At 38.5% G+C, this 24,916-nt stretch overlaps 1 protein-coding gene and 1 pseudogene across 1 annotated transcript in view; both read right to left on the reverse strand.

Annotated features, from left to right (window-relative positions):
- SH3GL2 (SH3 domain containing GRB2 like 2, endophilin A1) overlaps window positions 1-24,916 on the reverse strand; it is a 141,624-nt gene that overhangs the window by 24,228 nt on the left and 92,480 nt on the right. The window contains exons 2-3 of the mRNA XM_015594447.2: window positions 24,079-24,147; window positions 13,965-14,037 (exon numbers count right to left, since the gene is read on the reverse strand). Of these exons, the coding sequence (XP_015449933.2) occupies window positions 13,965-14,037; window positions 24,079-24,147 (142 nt within the window). The remainder of the gene's footprint in view (window positions 1-13,964; window positions 14,038-24,078; window positions 24,148-24,916) is intronic.
- LOC102893518 lies at window positions 15,259-15,525 on the reverse strand (annotated as a pseudogene).

The following is a 24,916-nucleotide window of genomic DNA, read 5'->3' on the forward strand; positions in this document are numbered from 1 at the left end:
GCACTGACCACCACTTGCCGTAATCTCTTCCCACTAGACTGTAGGCCCCGTGAGGGCAAAGTCTTGGTCTGCTTCATTTACCGATATGTGCCCAGGAGTTCTAATTCTAGAACTCTGCATTAGAATAAATGTGGCAGATAATTTTTTTTTTAAATGAATGGGTTTCCTCTTTTACAGAATCAAAAAAATAAGTTACTTTGCTAGTTTATTGTGAGGATTAGAAATGATGTTTGTAAAGTACCTGGCACTGTGCTTGGCAATGAAGAAATACTCAATAAAATGAAGGCTATAATCAAAATGATAAATTCTTTATTCTATGAAAAGTAGGTTCTATAGAGAGCATCATACTGAGCCGAACAAATATGGTGTTCCCAAATTATCACAGACAAGAATGTTCTTAGAGTTAGTGGGTCTAGATATAAATACATAATGTTGCCTCTGGCATAACACTAAAGGCAGGAAAAGGAGAGACTATCTATGTTAAAGAGATAGAGTCCTTAAGACAGCAGAAAGGTACAAGGGGGCACTCAGAAAATTCTACATTCCTACCACCTTTCTCTCTCTCACCACTCCTGTGTCTGTGGATTAAATCTAGAGACTACAGTGTTGACTTAACAGAAATAAGCCACAGTTATTTATTTACTGAGCATTTACTGCCTACCTACCTGTGGGAGTTACTTTTCCCTGGCAGCTGTGCCCAGTGGTATGCTGGAGAAAGCCAGCACAGGCTCATAGGAGCCCACCGTGAGCTTATCTTCACAAGTCTACATTCAGTGATATCATGTTGCTATCGTGAACATGACCATGGGAGATTTAGCAACACAGAAACTGGAAAATGCCACAAATCTAGTTTTTCTTCCAGACAGTAGTAAAACCTTGAGCAGCACACCGATGGTGAACACTCCAGCCTGTGGGGTATTTTATTGCACTCTAATTCTCATTTGTGGTTGCTAAATAATATTTTACTTCACTTAAGAAAAAAGATGGAGAAGTACAGAGAATAACAGTACAGTCATATATACACCACTCAGACACATCGTTGGTAAATACAGTGACCAAGCCACTGGTTCCTGCGAATCTCCGAACAGCACTTCTGTACCAGCATTTCCATCCATCAATTCTGTGACATAAGAAGAAATATACATTTGCTCTCTGTGCCTTCCCTCCTTTCCTGGCACTGAGCTCTTAAAACCGGTCCAACCCGGAAAGTGATAAGTCTTTTATATGCTAATAAGTTGATTGGCCGCTGAGGGCTCCTGGATAGCCTCGGGATAAAGAACCAACCAAACCATGTGATTAAATGGCTGGAGTTTTCAGCCTCCGTAAAAATTCTACCAAATGGGTTCAGAAAACTTCCAGGTTGGTGAACACATTGAGGTGCCTGGAGAGGAGGGCATAGAAGCTCTGTTCCTCCTTCTCCATGCCTTCCCCTAAGTATCTCTTCCTTTTTGCTCTCCCTAAATGGTTATCTTTTATAATAAACTAATAAACATTAAATAAGTGTTTCTCTAAGTCCTGTGGGCCATTCTTGGTGAGGCCCAGAATTGGGACTGACATCTGAATCGGGGGCAGTCTTATGGACTGAGCCTTCAACCTGTGGGATCTGACGCAATCTCCAGGTAGACAGTGTCAGAACTGAACTGAATGGCAGGACACACAACTGAAGTCAGAACACTGGTCTGTGTGGGCACAAGACTCACATGCCTGGTGTCAGAAGTGTTCTGTGGATAGAGTGTAGAGAAAAACAGTTTTCCTTTTACATCTCTAAAACAGGATGCAGCACACATAGGAGTGGGTGTTCAGGTTTTCACAGACATTTGTAGGAAAATCTTTGAGATTCATTTTGTAGAAAGATACTGTGAAAGGTCAGGACATGTGGATCTTAAGCCTCTGAAGACAAGGCAAAGTGCTGTTTTCTAAGGGGGGTTTGGTCCCAAAGACAGTGATGGCAGAAGATGGAGTACATCTTTTCCTAAGAGGAAATAAAGAGGGGAGTCCTAATGTGATTTTTTTAAAAAGTTTCATTCATTATAACTCAAAATTAAGGTTTACAGCAAATGGGATTCCTAGAGCTCTGGAAACCAGTAGTCTTTGTGGAACATGAAGTTGGAATAAAGAGGCTCAGCACAAACTCTGAGCACAGGGTGGGGGAGGAGTATACAGAGGTGGTAAAAATGGATGTTCACTGCTATGGGGGGCAGGGATCAACAATGAGTCTTCCTTTCTGCACCTCACCCTCCTCCCTACCCTAAATCATCACAGGAGTGTTTGGGGAGAGACGTTTTATAAATAAAACAAAATTATAACCTGCTTTAAACTGCTGTATTATGCTCTTATCTGTGAAATTTCAAATTAAAGAACAGATTGACAAGGCATCTGTCTGTCACAACAGGGAAGAAGAAAAGGCAACCCTGACCTTGCTTGTGCTGATGAACGGTTGACATAACCAGGCAGAAGGGGTGGCCACAGCATTCCAAGTCATATCTTTGTGTTCTGACTGTCAAGAGAAATCTAATGGACTTCGTGTCTATCAGGGAAGACGAAAGACATGGAATAACTTTTCCAGAAGACTTTCACTGTTTTTAGGAACTTAATTCCTTTTTCATCCTCATCTACCTTACAAAAACCAAACCTAGTGCCCCAAAGAGCAAAGGTCTTTAGTAGACAAATTCTTAATGATTTGTACTAGTATTCATAAATACTACCACGGTCTGAAAACTTAGAAAAAGCCTTGAAATATCTTTGAAAATCTGAAGATCAGGACCACATTTCATTCTATAGCTATCATTTCAGAAGTGTCTACTATGTGTAATTCACATATATCATCTCTTTAATCCTCCCAATAACACAAGAGACAGGTTTGCTTTCTCAGTTTTACAGATAACAAAAATGAAGCACAGAAAAATTATGTAACTTGCCCAAGGACACATAATAACAAGAAGCTGAGCAGAATGTGAATCCTGTCTCAAAAGCCTGTTCTTGTCTCAAAATGCCACTCCAGTTCCCACTGCTGTATTCCATCTGCATTAAAATAGGTCAAATTAGGATTGTCAGCTGCAAAGTGTAGAGCTTTAGCTACGTTTACATTTGTTAAGTGTTTAAAATGCAGAGGTGAGAAAGTATGATAGATGCTGTTACTCAGGAAGCAGGATGAGCACTGCACCATGAGTGAGAAGACTGGAGGTCTTTCCATCAGGGTGACTTGGGCGAGCTGCCCAATCTCTCTGGATCTGATTCTTGCTTACCTGATTTCCGTAATGCCTTTCAAATCTAAAAATCTCTCATACATGCATTAGAATCCACTAGGATAAGGGGATTAGGTCATTTGCAAATGAGTAGATGGTATCTATCGAAGTGTACAAAGAACTTTAATGTAAATTTTCAAAACCAATGAAACTTATCCTTCGTAAAACCATCACTGGATCAAACCCAGTAACTTTTACTTTAAAATTCTAATGTAAATATTTTAAATTTATTCCTTTTTTAAACCCTCTTTTTTGTTGTTTTTATTTCTACAAGAATGAGTACTAGAGCCAGACCATTTCCTAATGATATGGTTTCTGTTTATGGGTCTTTACAAAAATACTTTTTAAAAAGATCAAATAGATATTTCAAGGAAAACAACATGGTAATTTATTCCTTCTTATGGGAAATTATCATATTTCATTAAGTATAATTAATTACTAAATACAACAAACATTGTTAACATGCATTATTAAAATTTAGAGGATCACAGCTGCATTTAAATGTGAAAATACAGCCTCTTTTTGAAGACAAAAAATTAGAACTGCATTCTCCTGTGACAGACTCTACTATCATTTGCTAATAATTAATGCAAGGGCATGTGCTAACAAAAGAATGATATGGGACAGGGTTCAAATTCCTGCTCTGCCTCTTACCAGGTCTGCAGGGAAAAAAAAGTGCTTACCATTCCCTCCCAGCCTCACTGTGCCTGGCTGGTTATAAGTAAGAAATAATAATACTTAGGGACAGGACTGTTATAATGAAATGAGTTGATGAATGTAATCAAAGCAGGCACTAAATGAATGTTATGTCTTTTCTCCTCATTTCCCCTTTTGGCTGGAGAAAACTGCTGTTGATAGCCATTTCATTGAAATGGCCACCAAAAGCTAAAACTCTGCTTACCTATTTACAATCTATCAAAGTTCGATGATGTCTTTAGTTGAAGAGACAAAAATTAATTCTGAATTATTTAAACTAAATTTATAAAGTTTAGTACAGAGATTATAATTAGAATATAAGTATAAATCCCCAAATCACACTAAATTAGATTTGGGGCTTAATACTTGCAACGAAATGCAAAAAAATAACATTTTAGCATATATTTCACATTGGTAACCTGTGATGATTACATATAACAGCCTAATTTTCCCAGGTGAAATCTCAGAAGATCCAAAAATCTAAAATAAACCCTCTGCTGCTCTCTTCACTATGAGCAATGTGTTCCTGGCCTTGCACACTAACGATTACTAAAGGATGAAAAAGATTTATATGATAATGAGGACTTAGGTAAATTTCCTGAAACCTATGCAATTTCTCTTGAAAAGTATCAGAAGGGATTGAGGAAAGGGAAGAGAAAGATTTGCCTGTTGAATTAGACAAATATATAACATTAGCCCTGAATCATGCTACCCTCAATTCAAATAATGGTATTTATATAACACCTCTCTCCAAGGCGACAGAGCTCTCTTATGCCCCTGCTGAATAGGAAGCAGCGGGGAGGTACTTTAAGACTCTGAGCCATGGTACACAGTCAGCAGCCATAAGAACCCATGCATTGGGACAGCAAACATCTCCCACCTTCCACATGGGGTGTTGCAAGGAGCCAAAACAGGTCTCAGAGTGCACCCTGGGAAAGCAGGCAATTATACCACAGGAGCATAAAATGGTTCCTGCAATTTGAAAAATACACAATCCTCTGTGTACTAACATCATGAGCTTTTGCTTCTTCAGGTTTTCAGAGAAGATGGATGGTGGGCACTTGGAGCTATCATATGGTTTTAGGAAGTCCTGAAGTGATCTTCCCTGGAGACCTTACATGTGGAGGAACTGATGGGTAAGTATCTGAGTCTTCAGATAGGGCTGCAAGCCACTGGGAAGAGAAGGTAAGTGACATTTCTTGAGCCCTTACTAAGTGTCAGGCTCTGTGCCAAGAGCTTTTCATTGTCTCATGTTTCAAAGATATGTTTAGTCTTAGCATAGGGTGGACCTGACCTGTCCAGTTAGTCCCTAGAGGATCAGGAGACTTTATCCTAATATGAAAACATATGACAAGTTTTCCTAATCTACCTCCTGTTTCAGTGAAGGTATCCAGGGACCAAAAGTGATAAGGGCAAATGGCCTGATGGCCTAGCAGACAGTGATAGGCTTGAAATAGGAGCTCTGGTTGGGGAACAAACAGCCATACTGTATTAGTTTGCTATGCTGCATTTTAAAGTTCCACAGACTTAGTGGCTTCAAATAACACATATTTATCTCATAGTTTCTATAGATTAGGAGCCCTGGCACGACCCTCTAGAGTCCTATATTCAGAGTCTCTTAAGGCTACAATCAAGGTGTTTGCCAAGCTGCCATGTTATCAGGAAGCATGAGTAAAGAATGTCCTGCTTCTAAGCTTACTTACATTATTGACAAAATTTTACTTCCTTGTGTTGGTATGCCTAAGGGCCCTGGCTCCTTACTAGCTGTTGGCTAGTTGCAACCCTTAGGTCCTAGTGGCCACCCCCACCTCCCTGACACTTGGCCCTTTCCTTAGGCAGTCACGACATGCAATCTGTTTCTCCTAGGCCAGCAGGAGAATCTCTCTTACTCCAGTCTGCTAAGATAGTTTTATATAATGTAACACAATCATTGGACTGACATCCCGTCAACTTTGCCATATAACATAACCTAATCAAGGAAGTAGTGAGTGGTTGATTCCATCAGCTTTGACAATTCTACTGGATAGAAGCAAGTCACAAAGCTCACCTGCACACGAAGGAAAGGGATTATATCAGGCTGTGAATAATAGGGGTCACTCTAGAGTGTATTCACCGCACATACCAACACTGAAGGTGTCTTCTTATTTTGTAGCATAAGACGATGAAAACAAAATGAACCCTGGAGATAGTCATATCTCAATATGAATTCTGGTTCTTTTGTTGCATGATTTTGGGCAAATTATTTCAACTCTCTTGGAGCTTCAGTTTTCTAATCTGAAAATAGGTATAACTATTATCTCCGTCTGCAAATATGAATATTCTGTCAATAGCTGCAGCCCAACAACCTTAAATATGAAAGTATGCACTTTCACTATTTTTCCAAAGCAAATGAGATGTATTAATTGTGCATGACACTAAGTAGATATAATATAGACAAAGTAATGGCTCTGATCCTGGCCTGTTCAAGTCTACAGACCATGACTCTACCTGAAAAATTAGTTACTCCTATAAGACGGAGCTTAAATATGCTTAATATGATTTCATTCATTCTCTCAGCAAATTAGGTAACTACTAAGCACCAAACACTGTGCTAGGTACTAAGAATATGTAAATGAGAAAAACAGACATAGTCCTTTGTTCAACGAGTTTATGATACAGTGGGAGAGACAAACAGCATTCATTCAATAGATTTTTACTAAGGGCGTCATTTGTATATGATGGAGAATTAATAGGTCAAAGCCCCTTACCCTTGTGGAGATTACATTCTAGATGGGAAATGAGGGTGATAAGTAAATGATGAAAAAAAAAGATAAAACAGAGGATAATTTTAAATGATGATAGAATAAGAAAGGGGGATATGAGAGGGGTGGGAAGAGGCTATTTCAGGTAGGCTGGCCAGGCAGTGACTTACACAGGGAGACAGAGCAGAATGGCAAGAAGGAACAGCCATGTGGGAACCAGGAGAAGAGCATTCTAGGCAAAGTAACTTCCTGTGCAAAGACTATGAGGCAGAAACAAGCTGAGTATGGCTGAGGATCAGAAAGAAGCCAGTGAGAATGGACAGAGGTCAACATGGGCTCAGGCGGAGAGCAAGAGGCAAATCATACAGGGCCTTGTAGCCAGGATGTCTATGTTGAACTCAATTGGAAGTTAAGGGGAGTTATAAGTAGAGGAGTGATATGATTTACATCTTTCATGAAATGTAGCTGCTAGGTGGAGAACGTAAAATAGAGGAGTAAGAATAGAAGAAGGTAGTATACTGAACAAATAAAAATTACATATAAAAGTAAATATTGTGATAAGTACAATAAAAGATAGGAACGGCTCTCTGACTGCAATGTACAAACAACAGTGCTACACTCAGGCCACTTGCGTTTTGGTGGCAGAGACGAACTATACCATAACAAATAAAATGTAAGTATAATAAAAATTTAAGTAGCAATAAGTGCCATGAAGAAGAAAAAAGTGGAGAAAGGGCTTAGAAAGTGGTGAGGGGTAATATTTTAGACAAGATAGTTGGGAAAGATGCACAAATACATCTGAGCAGAGACCCGAGTGAAGACTTTGAGAAGACCTGGAAACGAAGTGGTTCAGGCAGAAGGACTGGCATGGTCTGGATGTACAAGAGTGTGTAGGAATGTAGGAAATGAAGTCAGATCACTGGACCGTGTAACCCATGAGGAGGACTTTCAATTTTATTCTAAATAGTGAATGACTGGGAGACATTTGTGCAGGGGACACATGTGAAGGTGTCATGAGAATGCAACATCGGAAAGGACGTGACGTAGGGGCTAATGGAATGCCTCTCAGAGAAGATACGTAAGCAGGAAGAATGAGTAAGAAGACAGGTGTTGCACAAGGGCCGGTGGGGCATTCCAGAAGGAGGAGGGAACAGCCAGTGCAAAGTCCTGATGCAGGAAAGAGTTTGAAGCACTGGAAACACTAAAAGGCCAGTGAGGCTGCAGTAGGATGAAGAGGGAGAACAAACGTGGAGAGACAGAGAGCGCAGGGACCACCACGGGCAGGTAGTGTGTTAGTAGCTTGAGGTTACAAAAGTGAGACTCCATTTGTTTAATTTTCCATATATATGCATATCTTTAAATGCACACTATCTCTGTCAGGATTAATTACATTTTAGGTAAGGTCTGGCTTTAGCAGTCTTTATAGACACAATGAATATTCAAATATTAATCACCCAGTTCCAGCCGACTTAAAACTCTGGATTACTTAAGGCATCACAAATATATTAGGAACCTATTAATTTTCAATATTTTTGCCCAAAGATGTAGTAAAATTAGGAAAATCCTCCAGCCTTTTCAGTAGATATAGTATATGAATTCTATCACATACCACCTGACTTATATTTTCTTCTTTAATATGTTCATCCTTGAAACTCTATTCCTTTGAGTTTAGTAACATTTTCCTCAAAATTACTTGTGTTAACCTGTCTTTTACACATTTTGATTATTTTTCAGTGTCAGCATTTAGGAAAGTGAAAGCTCTGGCTACTAGATTCAGTACACAGCCCCTACCCTTTAAGTGAAGATGGACATATTCATTAGCACACCTATCTGGTAGATATATTGAAGGAAAAAACATACCAATTACAACACAGAGCCCCAAAAGACAAGAAGATAGATATGACTCAGGTTCTGCCCTCCAGGAAACACAGCACATTCGGTGTGTTGTGGAGCCAAGGACTTGGATGCATGAATACCAAGTAATATATGTACTGATTTTCAATTCCACCACCACCAAACATCTTATAATCACTATATTTATTCATCTTTGGAAGATGACTAAGAGGGCAGCCCATGAGAAAGAAGTATAATAATCTTGGTAAAATATCTTTCCAGGAATTCATATGATATTTTAAGATTAATACAGTGAATTTTTACTTCCATAGGCCACATTCCACAAACAAGATTTGGATTTATTGTAGAAAAATTCTGAATAGATAGCTAATGATTCCAATTTACTGTTCCAATCTCAGGCATGCTGAAAAAAGCTAGATCATACAGACATTCAAGGGGAAAGCATTTCTATAGAGAATCAAACTCCGACTGTGCACAGTGTTTTAATGTTCAAACTGCTTTTTATCTACTCATCTTGGAAATCTGTATTGGATTATGACATCAGGGTCAGAATAACTTTAAGTACAAACTGAAAAAACCTCTGTCATAACCCATATGCTATGGCTGGGAATGAAACACAGCCCAATCTGGCCATGTCTATCACACTATTTAAGAGGAAAATCTCCAATACAGTACCATGAAACAGATTTGCGAAGGATAAAAAAGACAAACAAACTTAAAGACATCCTTATCCCAAATCAAGTCCATTTCTCTATTGAAAAAACAAGCACTAACATACAAAACCAAGCAGCTACAGATCAAACACATACTAAAATATAATAAAATGAATGGCAAACTAGTCTTGCACTGTCCATTATGAAAACCACTGCCTATATGGGGCTATTGAGCATTTTAAATGTGGCCAGCCCAAACCAAGATGTGCCATAAACATAAAACATACTGAATTTCAAAACTTAGTACAAGAAAGAAAATATAATTCCTCAATAATTTTTATCATTGGTTAATATTTTGGAAAAATTAGGTTAAGTAAAATACATTAGAATAAATTTTACTTCTTTTTACTTTTTTAAAGTGGCTGCTAGGAAATTCAAAATTACACATATGACTTGTATCATATTTCTGTTGGAGAATGTTGACTTAGTGCATATTTCCCCCACAAGGTATCAGAATACTCAAATAAAAAATTGATTTATATTTTCTCTGATGATCTTTGCTCTCAGATACCATGAGAACTGGGGCTCACAATCAGTAGAATGGAACTTGTACATAGTACTTTTCATGTTCAAATTATTTATTTAAGCAGGTTAGAAATTTGTGCTGGCTTATGCTGTTCTTGTTAGAATAATTTCACAGTCCGAACTGAAAGACTTCACAGTTCTCTTCTATGTTCTCAAAAGCCCTGCTTCAAAGACCTGTGACTCATTCATCCTTCTCATCTTGTAAGGAAGCTAGACTTTCCAAAAGAATTGGCCATGAAGCCCTCTGAGCCACTCTCCCCAGAGTGTACATACCTTATGTTAGACAGTGAGGTCCCAGAAAGTGGGGGCTCAACCTCGGTCCTGTTTCCACCCACACAACATCTAGAATTGGTCTTCACATAAAAATGAATGCATTTGATACATGCTGGTTACATGGGAAGAGCTGATGGTTTAGGGAAAAGAGTTTTCACTCCTATTCTTTATACTAGAGCAATTTTATCATATTAGCTACTGACTGCCAACTGTTTATTCAAATATCCAAGTGCCACTGGCTGCCAGACTTGAGCTGGGGGCTGGGAATGCAGTGGTGAATAAGCAAGGCACAGTACTGTCCTTACAGGGGAGGACAAACAAAAAAAAGCGCACACATCACACAATTAGAATAACTGACATGTGCCACCAAGGAAAAGCAGCTGGCTTTTCAGTTATTCTAATTGAGAGGGGTGTTGAAAGGGGAACCTAACATAGTCGGGGGTTAAGGAAAGCTTCTAAGTAACCACTCCACTGGACCTGAGGGAACTGTTTCCCTGGCGAGATAGCAGAGAAAAGGCAGGCTGACCATGTAGGCAGGGCCTTTTAAGCCATGTTAAAATTTTTAAACTTAATCCTAAAAGCAATGAAAAGCCATTGAAGGATTTTATGCAAGATAATGATATGATCAAATGTGCCTTTTAAAAATATCACTCTGGAGGTGGGTAAAAGCAGATGTGGGACAGAGCATATCTACAGACTGATAAAAATTAATCAAATGCTCTTTGGTCATCATTTCAACAGACACTGAGTTTTGAGAATATAAAAGATGTGTATGCTCCACAACTACAAGATCAGAAAGCACCCTACAGTATTAATCTAAAAGTACACTCGAAACATTACTTTCCACTGATTCTACTGGCCTGGCCATGCACATTTGTTACCTGGTATCAGTCTCTGTCCTGACCCAAGCTAGATCTTGCTTATTAAGGAGCAGCACCCAGTAAAAATCCATATTGGTTGACCAGCTCATGGGGTCACTGAGAGGCTGAGTGGTCAAAGTATTTAGCAAACTGCATGAGTCTGGAAATATTCTTTGTGCTCCTCTGTGCCCAAAGGTATCTCTGGGTATTTGCTGGATTCCTGTGTCCCCTTCTCAAGGACACCTGGGTTCTAAACAAGTGTACTTGATCAGTCTGTGTCTTTCAAGAGCAGTAGAGCCAGTGTCTGTTCTCAAGGAAAGAATTTCACAAAGGAATCTAATCACATCTATCATAAACCAATTAAACACAGATTGTCTACATTCTGTAGAATGAATATATGAAATTTTTGTTCTGGACTCTTCTGGGTGACAATTATTTGTATACATATGTGGCCCGCCCATATATAATGCTTTTCTAAAACCAACCTAGGATTTCCTGGTGATGGCTTTTACTGTTCTCCTTGATGACAGATGTCTATTCAATTTTTAAACAGCCATAAAACTAATAATATGTGGGCAACTACATAGCACATTCAGCATTCTATTAAAAATGTATCATTTCTAAAAATTCAAATCTTCCCCAATTACTTTCTCTTTATTAAAATAAGTCTTAACCCCACAACTTGTTTCCTTTCTGAATTTCTGTTGTACCTCTCTAACAGTGAAGGACCCTTTGAAGTTGAACCCATCCTTCTCAGAGGCAGCATCAAGCAATGTAAAGTACAGTGACGTCGGAAGCCATCACACCTACCTGGGTTCCAATATTGGCTTCATCTGCTCCTGGGTAAGTAACTTTAAGAAAGTATCTAAAAATCTCTGGACCCTGACATTTGTTTGTTTGTTTGTTTGTTTGACCTGCATAGAACAAGGCTAGCCTCCTGTTAGTTTCCTTGGGCTGCCATAACAAATTATCACAAACTGGGTGGCTTAAATAAGAGAAATTCACTCCCTCACAGTCCAAGAGGCCAAAACTCTGAAATCAAGGTGTCATCAGGGCCAGTTCTTTCCAGAGGCTCTCTCGGAGGATCCTTCCTTGCCTCTTCCAAGTTCTGGTGGTTCCTAGCTCTCCGTGCCTTGGGGAAGCAGAACCCCAATCTTTGCCTCCATTTTTACTTGACTTTCTTCCCTGTGTCTCTGTCTTCTCTTCTTATGAGGACACTGGTCTTTGGAGTTAGTTAGGGCTTACCCTAACTCCAGGACGAGTTAACCTCAAGATCATTAACTAATTGTATCTGAAAAGATCCTATTTCCAAAAAAGGTCACATTCTGAGGTTGCGGGTAGCCCTGAATTTGGGGGGACATTAGGTATGCACTATACATACCTACAACAGAGAATCATTCCATTCTACTCAGGAACATTGATGGGTCCCCACTGAGATTTTGTGTTACAATGAAATTTTAGTCCCTTTTCTATATTATAAATTGTTCAACTTGTTTTATTTTTGCAAGCAGAAATAAAAAGGCTCCTCTCAGAGATGACACAGTGTATATAACTAGCACTGTACTGAAAATGCATTAGTGCTCAATAAATAGTATATTTTTCTTCCTCTTCCCTATATTTATCTTAGTCCCACAGTGTGTTACTAGCACAATTCATGTGTAAGTCCTAGGTAATGAGAGCACTTCAAAGTTCTATGCAGAGATAAAGACAAACATTTCTTTCCCCTACATAATGATTTGTTATGGTGAGCATTTCTCCTTTTAGAATTTGATCTATTACAGTTGCTTAAATACTAAGGAATACAGGTACATTTAAGTGATCCTTACATCTCTGTAGAATATAAAGGTCATGAAGAAGGCTCTGGGTAAAAATCAGAAACTTGATTTTTGCTATTCTTTGCCTAATTTCTTAATCATTTGGTCTACTGTCAGTTAAATGCCTGGTTACTATAGCTTACCATATTTACTTCTAGACTTTCCTTCTTCATATAATCCAATCTCTGATGTAGTTTAAGAAAAACAAAAATAGAAACATCATTCCCACTTAGTTTGTTCATCTTTAAAACAGCAGCAATAAACAAAGATTGCATGATGGCTGCAGCTGGCAGCAGGAAGCAGTAAAGAGCTAGTCAGCACTGTCTGCTGCACTTGCCTGCTTCCTCTTATCCCCACCTTTCCTTTTATCTCTTGTCTAGTAACGCTTAGCATCCAAACACATGAGGCTGGCACTATGCCGGGGCTATCTCCCCTAGTACCATCAAAGATACTGGAATCCCAACCTGAAACTCCCAAAGAAACTAGTCTCAAGAGGAAGCAGTTTTCCAAATATGAATGCATTCCACTTAAATACATTCGGTCTTGTTTCAAGTTTCTATACTCTGGGTTAGGAACTGCTATAGAGGAAGAGTAGGAAGGAGGAGGCTGATGATGTCAGCTGCTTTGCTCTATTACATCTTGTCCCTATAGAGATTGCCCAGTTCTGTCTTGTTCTCTTTTCAAGGTATAGCTCCATTATCTCTACTATGATTTCCTTCTCTTAGAGTATAATAGGTTAGCATGAACAAACACTTATGTGTGAGAGGAATCAGAATTAAGAACAACCCTCCAAAGACTTTAGTGATGCTATATGAAGAAAGAACAGAAACCTTCTGTATTTCACAGAAACTATTCAACCTCCCATCTTTTCATATCTTCCAGGGATTACTATATCTTACCTTAATATTATTCCAATTTTCTTTTCTACCATCCCTTGAAAATTAAGTTCCATTAATAACAGCTTGCAGCTATCCTGACATTATATGCCACTCAAGCCATCCACATAATTTTGTTCATTAAATACATCAAAGTCAGATAAAATGCCACAGAAGCAATCCTTTGAGTCACATCAATGTATGCCTTAAAAGGTCTCCCATCCCAAGTGAAAATGCTATACCTGAAGTCACTGAACCTCCAGAAAAGTTGGCTGTGGAAGCAGAAGCACACCAAACCTAAAATGTCTATCAAAGAAAATTAAAGGTTACCTGGAAGGATATTCTGAATATATGAAGGGACCTCTTACCTGGATTGGGTTGAAGGTATTCTATTGTTTTAGTCATTATTTCCATCACAGCCCTGCTGGTGACATCTACTTTCTGAAATGAGAAAATAAATATTCTAAGTGACAGAAAATTATTAGCTTTAGAACCTTCGTTTTTGCTTGAGCAGGTATACAATTACCAGCAGTGCAACTGAGTAACCCAACCTGAGTGGAAGGTGAGGAGCCGAGGAGCTATGAAGAATAATAATGGCTTTGCATCCGGTGTGTTCCATCAAGCCTGGAAAGCCTACTTATTCAAAGAGGAACCTGGCAATTTTCTAAAATTTGTTTCAAAATATACTTCATTGTCTTCTGGCAAAATAAGGTAAAGATAGCTGCTTCTTCTCATAAGAAGCCTAAAGTGATCTCTGAAAATGATTCGACATTCAACTGACCCAGAAAGCTCCACAAAATCACGCAAATCAAAAACTTCAAATCTTCATGTTCTCTTTAAGAACATCCATGAACCTGCACAGGTCTTCTAAGGTACGCATATCCAAACAGCCACCAAGTATCTGAAAGGTGTTACTTTACGGAAGCCATGCGTCATTACAATGTTCCATTAGTACAATGCTGGAGCTGGTAGGTGTGCCCAAAACAAACAGTGGGGCTGGACACAGGCTCCATGACCCACTAAAAGTACTGAATTTTTGCTATACATACCTAAAAATGTACAGTAATGCTGAACTTAAAGGTTTTAATGTAGAGTCTCTGGTCATTGAGCAAATCAGATAAACAAAACCGCCAGAGGGGCCCTAAATTTACAGAGCTCACAGTTGGATTAACCCTACATGAGCTCGCCCTGCCACACTGAGATGATTCTTACTGAAAAAGAGCAAACTGTTCCTAAGCCAGAAGAGGAGGTTGCACAGAAGAAAAAGATATCCTAGAAGAAACTGAAGAAATAAAAATGTATGGCCTAGAAATAAATTCAGCATAAAATAAATGTAAATAAAAATTAAAAAATAAAGCGGAAATAATGAATTATATTTTGCCTCTGAGGCATTTACTGCATATCTACAGAGGCCCAGGCATGACAGGTTTCGTTACCCTAAAGAAAGTAAAATGCAGCATCAACTCTGCTTATTTAAATAGGAGACAGAAAGTTTATTTAGCTTCTGAGAATATGTAATATATTTAGTATATAATCAGTGTGAACTTTTTTTTTTTATCAGTATCTTTTATTAGGTGTTAATTAGGATATGAAAGGATTCAGGGGTGCCGGGCAAAGGTCACAGTCAGGAATGCAGAGTGAGGCCTCCACACTGGGCCCTCTTCAGTGGTACTTGCCTTGCCTCTCATGTTTGAGTCCCTTGTAAGAATGGCAGTAGTTGAAAAGCACATAAGCTGCCAGCACCTTAGAAACCCCAGCAATGCTCTCTTTCTTCACACTGACATTCTTGTTGTAATACTGGTAATAACCTCTTTGAAATGCTCCAGCAATGCCTTTATGGGTGAAAGCCCTCATCAGTATCCAGCTTGGCAGCCCCCCTAATTTAATATCCATGAGTTTCTTTTTCCTCAATGGAATAACTGATGCCATCTTGGAGTCCAAGGTCAGTTAACTCTAAATAAAAATTTTAGTGCTAGAGTCTATCTCTGTACAATTCTGAATGGTCAGTATTTGCATTCAGCAGGTCACCATGATCATTCTCTATTGGAGAGGCTGTGTAAGCTGTTCAGTGAATTTAGGTCCTCTCTACATACTCCCATGAAATCGTTTTTTACAAACATGTCTGGTCCATTTATTCACTCTAGAGGGTAAATAACTAGTGAAAATAAATGCATCTTCCTCTCCAAGACATGTGCATACAATGTATGATATAGGTATGAATGAAAGAAATTCATTTTTGACGGAAGCATTTCAGATATCAATTAAGCTCATGGGAAATTTTTGTTTTGTTTTAATTGGAGTTCAAGAGCTCCTTCAATTCCAGGAAAATTTTCAATAACTTACTGCATCTACACATAAAATCACCCTTTCATGGACGGGGTAAGCCTCCTTCTCTTTCATAATCAGAAACCAAGCTGTAATCCTTCAGAAGACTTTATCTTTCGGTTTGGTTTTCAATACATAATAATTTCCTATTCTATAGGAGTGGTATTACTGTGTGTATAAGGAGCTAGTTGTTACTGTCATTAATAGAGGAAACACTTTCTTTTATGAGGTCATCATGGTATAAAATCACATTAAAAAGTACTCTTACTTAAAAGATGCCTGCCTACATATGAGCTATGTACAATGTCCTTTTGGTCTAATTGAATATGTGCTAAACAGTATTTAGTTCTGAAGTAGACAGTGGTCCTCTGGAGCTGGTCAGTGCAGGACTTGTGTGGTCATACATGGAGGTCCTGAAAGTACTAGCAAAATGCAAACCAACCTCTATATACTCAATGTCATGGAAATGAATTCAAAGGTTGTATGCAGAACAAACACGCTGAAGTCCCGGTTACATGGGAAAGGAGAAAAATGCAGATACCCTGCTCACTAAATGACAGGATTTATGAAATTCGATGTCATTAAATGCCTCCAAAGCTCCTGTGTGGCTGTAATGGGAAGAAAAGTAATTTCAAAGGTCAAGGCTTCTAAGAGAGAGTGCCAGAATTATACAATGACCATTTTGATATTCTGAAGTTATCTAATATTAGGCGGCTAACCAATTTCTAATTTTCCCTCAACACTGTACTCAATAATAATAATAATAACCACTATCATTATAAAATGTTTTCTATTAGTCAGAAATTATTCCAAGGGCTTTAAATATCTATACACATTTAATCTTTAGAAACCCTATGAAATAGGTTAAGAAACTTGCCCAGTTCTGGCTTTAGAGTTCACGTTCTTAACCACTACTTCTTGAAAGAATAAGCTCATAAAAATACTAGCAATAGGGATTTCTCCCAATCTGAAGAAAGAGATCACATCAGAGCTAGGAGGCTCTCTGTGCTGTCTTCCAGAAGGGACTGGGGACCATACCAGCCCAGCTTTACATACTTTATGCCCAGTGAGGCACATTCCTAGTTACCTAACCATCACTACAGAACGATCTCTAGCTGAATCCTTTTCATCGGAGTGTAAAATAACCTTAACTTGAAATCTACCTCTGAAAACAACTTTATCTAATATAATTATTGGTGTACAGCATTATCAGGACATACCCAAACAGGGAACAGCTATTAGCAAATTTATTCACTAGGATCTTGCTCTTGATTTTACTCTGACAGATAATCACTTGACAGAGTTAATGAACAAAGGAGAAAGAGACCACTAAAGAATCTAGTCCAAAGCCTTAATTTTTTAAATACACAAGTCCGAACCTAGAGAAGGGAAATAAACTCCCTGAGGTCACACAATTAGTGTGGCTATGACAGGAAGAAAATAAGTCCTAAAGGTCACAGATCAGAAAGTTTCCGAGAAGAAGTACTGGAGGAACCAAACCATCCAATGACCATCTACGAGCAGGAGGTGGACCGATTTCCAACTTTTCTCCATCTCTGTCTTCACTAATAATGTCTAAGATTCTTTTTGCTGAGCTCAACTATCCTGTGTCAGCCAAGACAGACTGAGGGCCATTACCCTGTGAGAACCTTGAGTGTGCCTTGTTCAGCGCTTGCTGGGAAATCTGTTTATAGACCCAAATTGGCAACGTCCAGCTATCCTCTCATTAATGGGCTTGGTGCACTCGCATGAAGTAAGAGTTCCTCTTACACCATTTATTATAACTGGCGAGAGCTTTTCCCATTTGAAGGCAGCATAGTTGAACTTATGAGTAGCTAATGCTTTCCTCAATGCCCAAAGTTTCCTATTATTTGAAAATAAGTTTTGATGTGTCCTAAATGAAAACTTCCATTCTTATAAGTGTCTGAGCCTCTGTTTCTTTAGCTAATCTTGTCTGGATGGGGGTAGGAAATCATTAGGAAAGGCTGTTTAGGGGAGGTAAAACTGTAAATATATACAAATATGGCCATGTTTTTGGAAAGTAAAAACTCTACATGAAATACTTTTCTGAAGGTAAAGGCATAGGTATATATTCTGGTATTTTTTTCCCTTCAATTTTCTCAACCAACATTTTAGCAACTTGTAATACAGTTGACCTTTGAACAACATAAGGGTTAGAGGTGCCAACCCCCTATGCAGTCAGAAATCCATGTATAACTTTTGACTCTCGCAGACATAAGTTGTCCCTCCATATCCATGAGGGATTGGTTTTCTAGGACCCACCGCGTTTACCAAAAGCTGTGGATGTTCAAGCCCCTTATATTAAATGGTATAGATGAACACACACTCTCAGCCCTTAGCATCTGAAGACTCCCAAACACAGATCGGATCGGTAGAGGGGTTTATTGAAAACAAATCCACATCTAAGTGGATCCTTGCAGTTCATACTCGTGTTGTTGGAGGGTCCACTGTACTTAAGAGTTAGAAAGTTCTTCCTCCACTATCCAGTCTTATCATTTACAATGTCGGGTAGAGAGAAAAACAGCTCTCTAAATTCCTTTACTCACTACAGCATTTTTCTTCTTCAGCTAAGGCAGAGGTTGGCAAACCGTGGCCAGCAGGCCAAATCCAGGCACTATTTGTTTTTACATTTTAAAATGGTTGGAAAATTTCAAAAGAAGATTGATTACATCATTGCACATAATAATTATACAAAATTCAAATTTCAGTGTTCTTAAATAAATTTTATTGGAACACAGACACATTTGTTTGTTCAGACACTGTCAATAGTTCCTTTTGCTCTTCGACAGCAAAGGGAGGGAGCTGCAACAGAGACCATGGAGGCCTTCCAGCCTACAAAGCCTAATATACTTCTGAAAAGTGCTGATCCCTGGGCTAAGGTTCTATTTTAGCCCAAGACATGCATGCTGAATCTATGAATGATGCTGACCATTTCGCCAGCTGCCTCAGTCTCTAAAGACAAGATACAAGAGAACTGAAAGGCATCGAATGACTAGAATGGGGTTATTGTTTGGAGGCATCTGAATATTATCTTTTTCCACTGGAAAAAATAGTTGTCAGTGTTGCCTGAACTTAGGTGGTAGCAAACATGAACAACACAGCATTCTTTGTGGAGCAACGAAAGGACTGAAAGGTATGACTTCATTTTGTCAGATATGCATTACACCAGATACTGTCACAGGGATGCAGTAACAGAATTTAAGAAAAAATATTCACCTTAACGTGGTGCAGTTTGGGGGTTTAGTGATCAACAATAAATAGATAAATCAAGCACCCCCTTGGGCATGGGGTAACTCACAGTGGTTATGTAAAAAAAAAAAAAAAGTTAAAATGCCAAATTAAACATTAAAATCTTTTCAAATTCTTAAATTTCTATCACCGAGGTTAAGAAAATGTACATATTAAGAATGCACACCCCCCCACACCCCAGTTAAAGCAGTGAGGACTGTGAATGAGGATATCCAACTAAACAAGTCACTGAGACATGATGAAAACAGCATCCTGGGAAAGTCTGTCCAGAAGTAAGATATAGGCTGGTCCAATATGATGTTTTTAACAGTTCCTTACTGACGCAGAAGAGTTCATGCACTTCCCCCTGAACTGCTCTGCCTTATAGCACTTATCTATTCAGAAAGCCTGATTAATAAACAGTGTGCTGAAAAAACAAAAAAATAAACAAGGCATTAGGCTAAGACTGCCCCAATACATTTTTTGCTAATCTTCTTGGGCATCACCTTTAATGACTGTGAGCTTAGAAATACATTGAAAACACATAACTGAGAAGAAATTTGTCTTCCTTGAATTTCAGGAGAATCAGAAAGCTATCTTTACAGTTCATCTTGTTTGAGGCTCTCATTCATAATTCTACACCAGTGAGTGAGTGTCTGAGTACAGAAATCCACACCTTCTCCTTTACCACCTTCTCCTTTACCACCTTCATAGGGATGACAGACACCCATGGGCGCAGTCACGGATTTGTATTACTCTGAGCATGCTGGTTGGGACTTTACTCCTTTCTCTTCCATTTGATTAAATCACTAGAATTCAAGTGAGAGAGACATTATTAAAAAGTGACATTAGTAGTAACAAATTATTTGCCGAAAACTCAAAAGAGATGACGATTAGCTTCACATTGCAATTGAGAACTGTGGGTTTAGCCTCTGTTTAAACATGGACGGTGAGGGGGCATTCAATAATTTCTAGGGTCTTCTCCTTTCTTTATTTTTATTTATTTTTTCCTTTTTATAAACAGCTCTTATAGCCAAAAGTTCTTTCTTATATTGAGCCTGACTCTATCACTCCACAGTTTCTACCCATCAATTCTAATTCTATCACTTGAGGTTGGATAGAAGGATCCAATCCCTTGCTACCCAAAGACTAATTAAGAACATAAAAATAGTGACCATGGACATTTTCCTATTAGCAGACAACCCATTCTTTCTCATTTTCATATGGAATGGTGTTGTTTCTGTTCTTTCTCAACATCCTGCTTTTCTTAAAACTTGAGGCTGCCCCTTAAGAAGAATTCCATTTTTATTAAAATGGTCTATAATCACATTTCTAACCCTGTAATCCCTCTGGTTTCAACAGAAGAGACTTCCTAGGATATCTATCAGGCTGCAAAAAGAGACACTACACTCCTTGGCTTGGACTTCTGTACTATCCATATGTGCAGGGCCAAAAGAAGATATCAGGATTTAGTTCAGGTGCTCTGTGCTCTAGGAAGCGTCCATTGGTCTTACCAGCCTGAGTTAGTTCATCCGGGAGAATCATCCCCAGGACACCAAACACCACGTCCTATAAGCCGCTGAATTTATATGCCTACTTCTTCCATCAAAACTGAAAACTCCTTGAACGTAGGAGCTGTGCTGTGCCTTAACGATCTCTGTATTCCTGGTATTCAGCACAACGTCTGGCATTTACAGATATTCCACATGAATTTAATGAACATAACTATACACATAAAAATACAGAATCACTGCAGAAACTGATAGAAATTTGAGAAGCAACCAGAGGCCCCTCAAATTCTAGAACTTCCTCTGAACAAAAAAAATCTTCAGCTTTTCAAAGAACAAATCTACACAATGTCTGCACCATGGTAAGAAATTTAGTTTGTGTTTAATGAAGCTTATAAGCAACACATATTTAAAATGAACACAGAAACAGTTCTATGCAAGGCACTTAAAAGGATGAGAGAAATGATTACGGGCAGAATTCCTGCAGAGACAACACAGCCACAGGAATCTCACCCAATCAGCTCTGGGCAAGGAAGGCTGCAAGGACAAAGAGAGACATATAGTAATTTTACTGCATCTCTCAGCAGGAGAGTTGCTGGGGTGGCTAATTAGAGAAACAATCTCTAGGAATATCCATTTCCCTCTCCAGTAGTGCTGCTTGATGCAAACCTCTAATTTATTTTATTTTGTTGTCTAATTGCACCTCTGAGAATACAGATGAACAAAGGTCTCTCTACTCCAAATCTTTGATGATTAGAAAACTGTGGAAGGGTGATTCTTCTGTAGGCTTGGAAATACTGAGCTAAACTATTTTTGTGAGTAATAAATATATCAAGGGATAGAAAATATTTGATATTCTAAAACCAAAGCATGTGCTTTCTCATTACCACAGAAATCTTTACCTTTATTGCAAATTTAGCACGGGTAGAGTACAAAATTTCCAACAGATCCACAGACAAAAGATATGTGAAATACAATGGAATAAAACAATTTCCACGCTGCTCTGAAATCTAAATCTTTCAATTTTCCTAGGTATAAATGCAAATACAAATGCATAGGTGTATTCTTCAAACAACGGGCAACAGTTTATTGCAAAAAGTATCTAGATTTTGAAATAAAAGCTTTAGAAACCTCATTATTTTCTAGGAAACAGGGGAAATAAACCTTACTTTAAGACTCAGAGGGATGTCTGTGGGTCTTTCTTTGCCTGAAATAAAATACTTGCAAGATCCTCTTTTATTTCAATTAGTTTGTAAGACTGGCATAGATTCAAAGCCTCAATTAGTTGTTCAATTATAAACTCTACTCTGTTCTCCAAATTTCTTATTCTTTTCAGTCTCATTTAAGAAAGAGAAAGTTAGTTTGTCTTAGCTTAGGCAGTGAGCTACCTAGCTTGTTACCTTTAGTCTTGGCAGATGAAGAAAGCAGAATTCAAATTCTGGCTCCTTAGTTCTAAATTCTAAAATACTTGCCTAATCTATCATTAATGATAGGGCACTGGCCATGTGGCATACTATAAATTCCCTCCATGGTCGGGGTGGAGGAGACATCACAGGATAAGGGGGTACTAAGGAAGATCAGGAGTAGACAGAGGTTGGTGCAAGCTAACAAACCTACAGGGAGGTTTCACAATGAGGAGCGCAGGCCTGTAATATTACGGGGAGCGAAGGAGTCAAAGTCAAGTCACTCTGAGCAGGTATGTCAGTATCCGAAGACTCAGATGCTGAAAAAAAAGGATAGAATACCATTTCCAGAACTATGAACGGCTATGGCTACCCATTTTGGTTGAAGATCAGGTGGTATTTAGATCTGTCCAGAGATGAGAAATGGGGACCAATGCAGACTTCAGTCCAGTGGGACAAGTGGCTGCCAGGCATTTGATATAAGAGGATGGCTTCCCAGACTTCTGGTTGGAACTGAGGACTCTCGTTAAATCTCTTCATCCAGTGGGTACCTATCCTATCAGTGCTGTCCATTAAAAAAACTAGTCAGAACAACAAGCTATGTAACACTACACAGACTCATTTCACGAGACTCGTCTCTTGGCAACTCATCTTTTTTTCAGGATTCAAATGTGTCCTGTTCTCCTGTTTGCCATTTCCTTTATTAGAAACACATCAGACTCTGCAGACTCTTACTCATCCTCCACATCTTCACTTAAATGTTAGAAAAGTCTTCCCTGACTACTTTGTGTAGGTGAGCTTCCTCCCTTCTAAGCTTCTCTAGTGCCATTTCGTTCCCCTTGCCACACTAGTCAGTGTTTATCCAAAGTCTTCCTTCCCTACTAGACTAAGAACTTCATGCAGTCAGGAACCCGGTCTGTCCTATTCACTGTCATACCCTACATGTCTGGCTCATAAGAGGCACAAAACAAGAATTTGTTGAATTCATCAATGAACTCATCAGAAGAAAAAGTGGAAAAGACAAGGCAGAAAGTATATAGAAATTTCCTTTATTTGACTCTTCCTGCAAACAGCAAAATCAGCAAAACTGAGGCAACCCACTGGAATGACATGGAGTAAGTAAAAATACGGTTTCTAAGTATCATGAGCTTTTAACATCCTCTCTGTTCAAGTACAGGGTTTATATTCCCAGATCCTTTACTCATCCACAATTTAACACCTAAAGTAATTCTTTGCAGATATAAGCATAAGCCTAAGTATCACTTGCTATGAACAGTCTGAAAGTTAAAGAAGAGAAAATATGGCTTACATCACAAGAAAAATAAAATGGCATATTTTATTCATCACCTCCACCTTCACTTACTGAGAACCTACTTTTAGGCAGAATCTTAAAAGATTTACACTAATGTTTAATCCTTAATAAAAGTCCTGCAAGAAGGGATTAGTATCCTCGTTTTATATTTATAAAAAAATAGAGGCTCCAAGCAATAAATTGACTTGCATGACAAGCGGTGAAAGTGGAACTTGAGCTAGTGTTGGAAAGGGTCCCACACCCGCCTTCTCTCCACTACACCCGACTGCCTCTGGCTGGCACAGTCCTGTAAGGAAAGTCTTCTAAAGCTACAAAACTGACTCAAACTCTCCCCGAAACATTTGCGACATCATGTTACACAGTCTCTCTTCTTCCCATATGACCACAATTGAACACAAGCCCCATGTTGTTCCTATTTGGAAAAGTGATGACAAAATTCACCAAGAAAATTACATTATGGCATTTCACTTTTGCTGAGGTTTTGTTCTTGAGACAGTACAAAGGGAAGACAGGATACTTTACATTTTCTGTTTTAAAACAGACACTAAAAAAGAGTACTTTTAAGAATAACAAAATGTATTCTCAGGTGCCAGTGGAGAACAGTTTCCCCTTTCCTTTCTCCCTCCTCCTCTTAGTATGCTGGGCAATTTTATGTCAAAGGGAACTCTAAGTGGTGATGACTTACCCTCTCCATCTCCTTGAAGTCATCATCTAGCTTGGTTCCTTCAGCTCCTCCAACCTTCTCACTCACTTTCTGTAGAAATAACCAAAGAGGAGCATTATTATAAAGTTTCCCTTAAAAACATGTTACAAATTTTAAGTACTTTCACAAACATTTAATATAATTTCACAACCATTCTCTAACATAGATGGGCAGAAGAGGAAACTGTGGCTTAGAGGGTTTAAACACTTTACCAAAGACCATGCGCCTGGTAGGTTTTGAAGAAAGAATTCAATCTTGTATCTTCTGATTTCAACTCCAGTGCTCTTTCTATTATATAAATCACTGTATAACTACCTAATCACTAACATTTTCCTTTAGAAAGTTCTGAGAGATAACAGCATCATACAATAACCATCACCCTCTGATAATGGATCTAAAATGCTTCCTAGGTAGAAAATTGCTACTTCTTCAACCTATTCCTCAATGGGCTATTGAACAGATAATCACAAACATCTATCAAACGTAAGAAAAAACCAGCCCAGCTGATCTTCAGATTAAAAGACTTGAATAGTAATCTTACAAAGCTCCCTGTAGCTGTCCACATTCTTATATATGTAAGACAGACTATATGCAAAGATGTTGAGGGTATTTCTTTACTACCCAATGAATTCCTATTATCATATATTTTATATTCATCAGTTTACATATGCAAATGGTAATTTTTCACATATAGAATCCACGTTCATAAAAATTAGATATCGCATTCTGTTCTCAAATAAAGATTTGAACTGTCTAATAAAAATTTATGAAGGTATCACAATAAAAAATACTTTGGTTTCATCAAAGAAAGTTATATTAA

This window comes from Pteropus alecto, unplaced genomic scaffold (assembly GCF_000325575.1).
Source record: "Pteropus alecto unplaced genomic scaffold, ASM32557v1 scaffold95, whole genome shotgun sequence".
Taxonomy (NCBI): domain Eukaryota; kingdom Metazoa; phylum Chordata; class Mammalia; order Chiroptera; family Pteropodidae; genus Pteropus; species Pteropus alecto.